General features: G+C 54.2%; 1 protein-coding gene across 1 annotated transcript; it reads right to left on the bottom strand.

The window, feature by feature from the left end:
* Window positions 1–4,029: 4,029 nt before the first annotated feature.
* On the bottom strand, window positions 4,030–5,578 carry LOC117381765 (inhibin beta B chain-like). Its single transcript, XM_033978784.1, has 2 exons — window positions 5,278–5,578; window positions 4,030–4,841 (listed from the first exon to the last, which is right to left on the bottom strand). The coding sequence occupies exons 1-2, from the start codon at window positions 5,576–5,578 to the stop codon at window positions 4,030–4,032; spliced, it is 1,113 nt and encodes a 370-aa protein (XP_033834675.1).
* Window positions 5,579–6,057: the final 479 nt, after the last annotated feature.

Raw genomic sequence — 6,057 nt, 5'->3', positions numbered from 1 at the left:
AGGCCAGCCGAGAGACATAGTCCCTCCAGCGTGTCCTGGGTCTTCCCCGGGGCCTCCTCCCGGTGGGACATGCCCAGAACACCTCCCTAGGGAGGCGTCCAGGAGGCATCCTGAGCAGATGCCCGAGCCACCTCAGCTGGTTCCTCTCAACGTGTAGGAGCAGCGGCTCTACTCCGAGCTCCTCCCGTGTGACCGAGCTCCTCACCCTATCCCTAAGGGTGCGCCCGGCCACTCTGCGGAGGAAGCCCATTTCAGCCGCTTGTATCCGCGATCTTGTCCTTTCGGGCATTACCCAAAGTTCATGACCATAGGTGAGGGTAGGAACGTAGATTGACCGGTAAATCGAGAGCTTCGCCTTCCGGCTCAGCTCCTTCTTTACCACAACGGACCGATACAGCGACCGCATCACTGCAGACGCTGCACCGATCCGCCTGTCAATCTCACGCTCCATCCTTCCCTCACTCGTGAACAAGACCCCGAGATACTTGAACTCCTCCACTTGGGGCAGAGACTCACCACCCACCCGGAGGGAGCAAACCACCTTTTTCCGGTCGAGAACCATGGCCTCGGATTTGGAGGAGCTGATTCTCATCCCAGCCGCTTCACACTCGGCTGCAAACCGCCCCAGTGCCTGCTGCAGGTCCTGGCTCGAAGAAGCCATCAGGACAACATCATCTGCAAACAGCAGAGATGAAATCCTGTGGTTCCCAAACCAGGCCCCCTCCGGCCCCTGACTGCGCCTAGAAATTCTGTCCATAAATATAATGAACAGAACCGGTGACAAAGGGCAGCCCTGGCGGAGTCCAACATGCACCGGGAACAGGTCTGACTTACTGCCGGCAATGCGAACACAGCTCCTGCTTCCGGTCATACAGGGACCGGACAGCCCTTAGCAAAGAGCCCCGGACCCCATACTCCCAGAGCACCCCCCAAAGGACACCACGAGGGACACGGTCGAATGCCTTCTCCAGATCCACAAAACACATGTGGACTGGTTGGGCATACTCCCATGAGCCCTCGAGGACCCGATGGAGAGTATAGAGCTGGTCCAGTGTTCCACGACCAGGACGAAAACCACACTGCTCTTCCTGAATCCGAGGTTCGACTATCGGTCGGATTCTCCTCTCCAGCACCCTGGAATAGACCTTACCGGGAAGGCTGAGGAGTGTGATTCCCCTGTAATTGGAACACACCCTCCGGTCCCCCTTTTTATACAGAGGGACCACCACCCCGGTCTGCCATTCCACAGGTACTGTCCCCGACCGCCACGCGATGTTGCAGAGACGTGTCAGCCAAGACAGTCCCACAACATCCAGAGACTTGAGGTACTCAGGACGGATCTCATCCACCCCCGGAGCCTTGCCACCGAGGAGCTTGCCAACCACCTCAGTGACTTCAGCCAGGGTGATGGACGAGTCCGCCTCTGGGTCCCCAGTTTCTGCTTCCTCCTCGGAAGACGTGACAGTGGGATTGAGGAGATCCTCAAAGTATTCCTTCCACCGCCCGACAACATCCCCAGTCGAGGTCAGCAGCTCTCCACCCGCACTGTAAACAGTGTTGGTGAAGCACTGCTTTCCCCTCCTGAGGCGTCGGACGGTTTGCCAGAATCTCTTTGAGGCCGTCCGATAGTCCTCCTCCATGGCCTCCCCGAACTCCTCCCAACCCCGAGTTTTTGCCTCTGTGACTGCCCGAGCCGCGGCACGCTTGGCCTGCCGGTACTCATCAGCTGCCTCAGGAGTCCCACGAGCCAACAAGGCTCGATAGGACTCCTTCTTCAGCTTGACGGCATCCCTTACTTCCGGTGTCCACCACCGGGTTCGGGGATTGCCGCCGCGACAAGCACCACAGACCTTACGACCACAGCTACGAGCAGCCGCATCAACAATAGAGGTGGAGAACATGGCCCACTCGGAGTCCATGTCTCCAACCTCCCCCGGGATCAGGGAGAAGCTCTCCCGGAGGCGGGAGTTGAAGACCCCCCTGACAGAGGGCTCCGCCAGACGTTCCCAGCAGACCCTCACAATACGCTTGGGCCTGCCAGGTCTGTCCGGCTTCCTCCTCCGCCAGCGGATCCAACTCACCACCAGGTGGTGATCAGTTGACAGCTCAGCCCCTCTCTTCACCCGAGTGTCCAAGACACGCGGTCGGAGGTCAGATGACACGACAACAAAGTCGATCATCGACCTCCGACCTAGAGTGTCCTGGTGCCATGTGCACCGATGGACACCCTTGTGCTCGAACATGGTGTTTGTTATGGACAAGCTGTGACTAGCACAGAAGTCCAATAACAAAACACCGCTCGGGTTCAGATCGGGGAGGCCGTTCCTCCCAATCACGCCCCTCCAAGTGTCACTGTCGTTACCCACATGGGCGTTGAAGTCCCCCAGGAGAACAACGGAGTCCCCGGTTGGTGCACTGTCTAGTACCCCTCCCAGGGACTCCAAGAAGGCCGGGTACTCTGCACTGCTGTTTGGCCCGTAGGCCGACACAACAGTGAGAGACCTGTCCCCGACCCGAAGGCGCAGGGACGCGACCCTCTCGTTCACCGGAGTGAACCCCAACACGCAGTGGCTGAGCTGTGGGGCAATGAGCAAGCCCACACCAGCTCGCCGCTGCTCCCCGCGGGCAACGCCAGAGAAATGGAGAGTCCAACCCCTCTCAAGAAGATGGGTTCCAGAGCCCAAGCTGTGCGTGGAGGTGAGGCCGACTATATCTAGCCGGTAACGCTCAACCTCCCGCACAAGCTCAGGCTCCTTCCCCCCCAGCGAGGTGACATTCCATGTCCCCAGAGCTAGTCTCCATGTCCGGAGATCCGGTCGTCGAGGTCCCCGCCTTCGACTGCTACCCGGATCTCTCCGCACCCGCCCCTCATGGCTCCTCCAGCAGGTGGTGGGTCCACGGGAGGACGGCCCCACGTCGTTTCTTCGGGCTGGGCCCGACCGGGCCCCATGGGGAAAGGCGCTCGCTGCCGAGCACCCACCCCAGGCCTGGCTCCAGGGTGGGGCCCCGGTAACGCCAGTCCGGGCGACGTAAACTGCCTTGTTGTATTTTTCTTCATACTCACTTAGAAAAGTGTTACAAAACATTTTTCACATAATCAGAGTCATAGGTCTTCAGACTCAGAGGAAACAGGATTATCCAACACCTCCAGAACACAGCACGCCCCGAGCCCTGCACAGGAGAGACACTGACACACACACAAGAGAAAAACACGTGTGTGCCAGGAATCTACACCAGGAACAACACCACACACATCTGGGAACATCTGGGTACATGAGATAGAGGCAGGACAAAGATCAGATCTGTCTAAAACTGTCACAAAAACAGCTAATCTCTGAAATCACCTCAAATGTACAATTAGTTACTTACATTAAAAATGTCCTAGTGTAGTCCTAGTTCAGTCCTGGTTCAGTCCTGGTTCAGTCCTGTTTTAGTCCTTGTTTCAGTTCTTGTTTCAGTCCTGTCCTATTGTAAACACAAAATCATACACCAAAGCAATATATTTTCACAACTTTTAATGTCCAAAATATAGTACAAATGCATAAATATAAATACAGTTTTATGCTTAAAGACTGGGATTACACACAAACGATCTGAGCTCCTCAAACAAACGGGAGGTTTATAGTCCATCTAATACACTTTAGTTTATCTGGACAATTCCATCTTAAAATATGCAAACACATAAGTGCTGCTGTTTGATTACAGGCAAACCTCTGCTGTGTCTTACATAAACATGTATGTAATCATTGTAATGCCCACCTTCATATAACTAAATTCAAGAATTCCATCTTATTTTTTAAAATTGAAATAATATCAGCAAATGTCCATTCCATCTTAATATACTAAAGATTTTGCATACTGTGCTATGGATTTAATTGGTTCAATTTAAATTACAAGCAATGAGAACATATACAGTCCACCTTAAAGAAAGGCCACACTCCAGGTAAGGCCTTAATGTCACATAAAAATGTGTGGTTCCACCTTAAAAATGTTACCCTTTAGCACTAGTTTTTCTGACATATGTTCTATTTAAGCACAGCCGCACTCCTCCACGACCATGTGTGGCACGTCGCGTTTGACGATGTTGAACTCGTGGTCGAAGTACAGCATGGACATTGGGGCTAGTTTGGTTGGGACGCAGCAGGAGGAGGAGGGGGCGGGGCCAAGGCCACGGAGGCGATACTGGTTTAACACGGCGGTGTGAAAGGAAGCAGCAGCGCTCGGGGCTCCGCCCCCGTGTGGCGGGCAGCTACCCTCACAGTAGTTGCCTAAGTACCCAGGGGGCGCTATGATCCAGTCGCTCCAGCCCAGCAGCCGGAAGTCGATGTAGAACTGTTTCCTGCAGCAGAGCCCTGCCCCCTCCTCACACTCTAAGCCTCGCCTCCTGATCCTATGCCCCACCTCCTCCCGTCGTGCCTGCACCACCAGGAATGGCCTCCGCGCGGCATCTGCGTCTAACAGCAGGGGGCGCACACGCTCCGCTTCACAGCCCTCACAGCGTACGTCCACACTCTGTCTCCGGGTGGCGCTCTGGAACAGACCTTGTAGCACCTCCGTTAGGTCAAACCTGTGCCAGCCGCTGCGACGGAGCTCCACCCCCTTCTCCACCAGGCTCCACCCACTGCTGAAGCCGCCCCCCTGGTGATACAGCTTTAAGGACACTCTACGGCTCCTGCGGCGCTCAGGGGCAGGGGAGTGTTCAGCGGGCAGGGCCTGCAAATGGGGCGGGACTGGGAGCACACGCAGGTACAGCCACAGAGACGCCTCAGACACTAACAGACTCTGGTTTCCTTCATTTGACACGACGAAAAACATCCCAGTGTGAGAGGTCACCATCTCATCTGAGGAAGAGGAGAGACATCATCACATCATGTCATATATGTGTATCTAAACATCTGAGGAAGAGGAGTCCAAGAACAAGTCACACGGCCCTATATCTACATGTGCATCTACTATTTCATCTGAGGAAGAGGAGGAGGAACAACATTGTCATATATGTGTATTTATATATCTCATCTGAGGAAGAGGAGGAAGAGGAGACACAGGGCCAGAGACAGTCACAAGACTCTGGATCACATAACCATAAGTTTTATGTCGTATTTTATAAACATTGCCCTTTCCAAACGGCAAGACAAACTATTTTAAGTAAAAGAGAACAGATCCCCAACATACACACACATTCACAGGTATACCTCTGTATATACAAAAGTATACACAGAGGTATATAAAGAAGTATATATACATAATGTCTAATGTCTCTAGTGCGTATGTTCTGACCTCTCTCTGCGAAGCTGATGATCTCGGAGCTGTCCTCCGCACGGTGCTCAGGCGGCAGCTCCACGCGCCCGTCCTGCCGCACTGCCGCTTGCAGACGGCGCAGCGCGGTGAGCAGGGCGGCGCGCGGCAGAGCGTGCGTAATGTTCGGTGGCGCAGTGAGCTGCAGGCGCGTGAGGATGTGCCGCTTCACCGCCTCGTGCAGCTCCCCCTCCTCGTGCACGCGCTCACAGGACGCGCACGAGGCCTCAGCGCGCACAAAACACACGCAGGACACGAGCACGAGCAACAGGAGCGCGCTCATGTTCCACGGTCAGTGCAGCAGTCCCGCGTGTCTGGAGCGTGCCGTGCGTAAAGTTTGTGCGCTCTGGAGATTTTCAGACATTTTCAGAAAATAATCCGCAATTTGTCCCTCACGTCTTTAGTCACACTCAGTCTCTGGCCTGTGTAAATCTAAGAACAGATTCTGGAAAACGTTTCCAAAAATCCAGTCTTCATAAAAAGTAGTACAGGACCTGTTCGTAAGGCGCGCGCTGTGCCAAATGTGTCCACTGCGATTCAAAGGTGTGATCTAAATCTCTGGATATTGTTTGGTCTTTTCTCTGGGTCCAAGTCTTTGCTGGGTCCAAGTCTTTGCTCTAAGAGAGGAGCGCCTTTGGGCAGTTTGTTTTTCAGCTGCTGTTGTTGTTTTTGGTGTAGATTTTAGCCAAATCGTTATTCAAATCACGAGTAAACTGTGCGTGCCTCCTGAGCCGTTTCAGTGCCCTGTTTTCTCCACAAAAC

Source organism: Periophthalmus magnuspinnatus, chromosome 2 (assembly GCF_009829125.3).
Source record: "Periophthalmus magnuspinnatus isolate fPerMag1 chromosome 2, fPerMag1.2.pri, whole genome shotgun sequence".
NCBI classification, from domain to species: domain Eukaryota; kingdom Metazoa; phylum Chordata; class Actinopteri; order Gobiiformes; family Gobiidae; genus Periophthalmus; species Periophthalmus magnuspinnatus.
The sequence above is the reverse complement of the archived record's forward strand: the minus strand, read 5'-3'. Positions and strand labels throughout refer to the sequence as shown.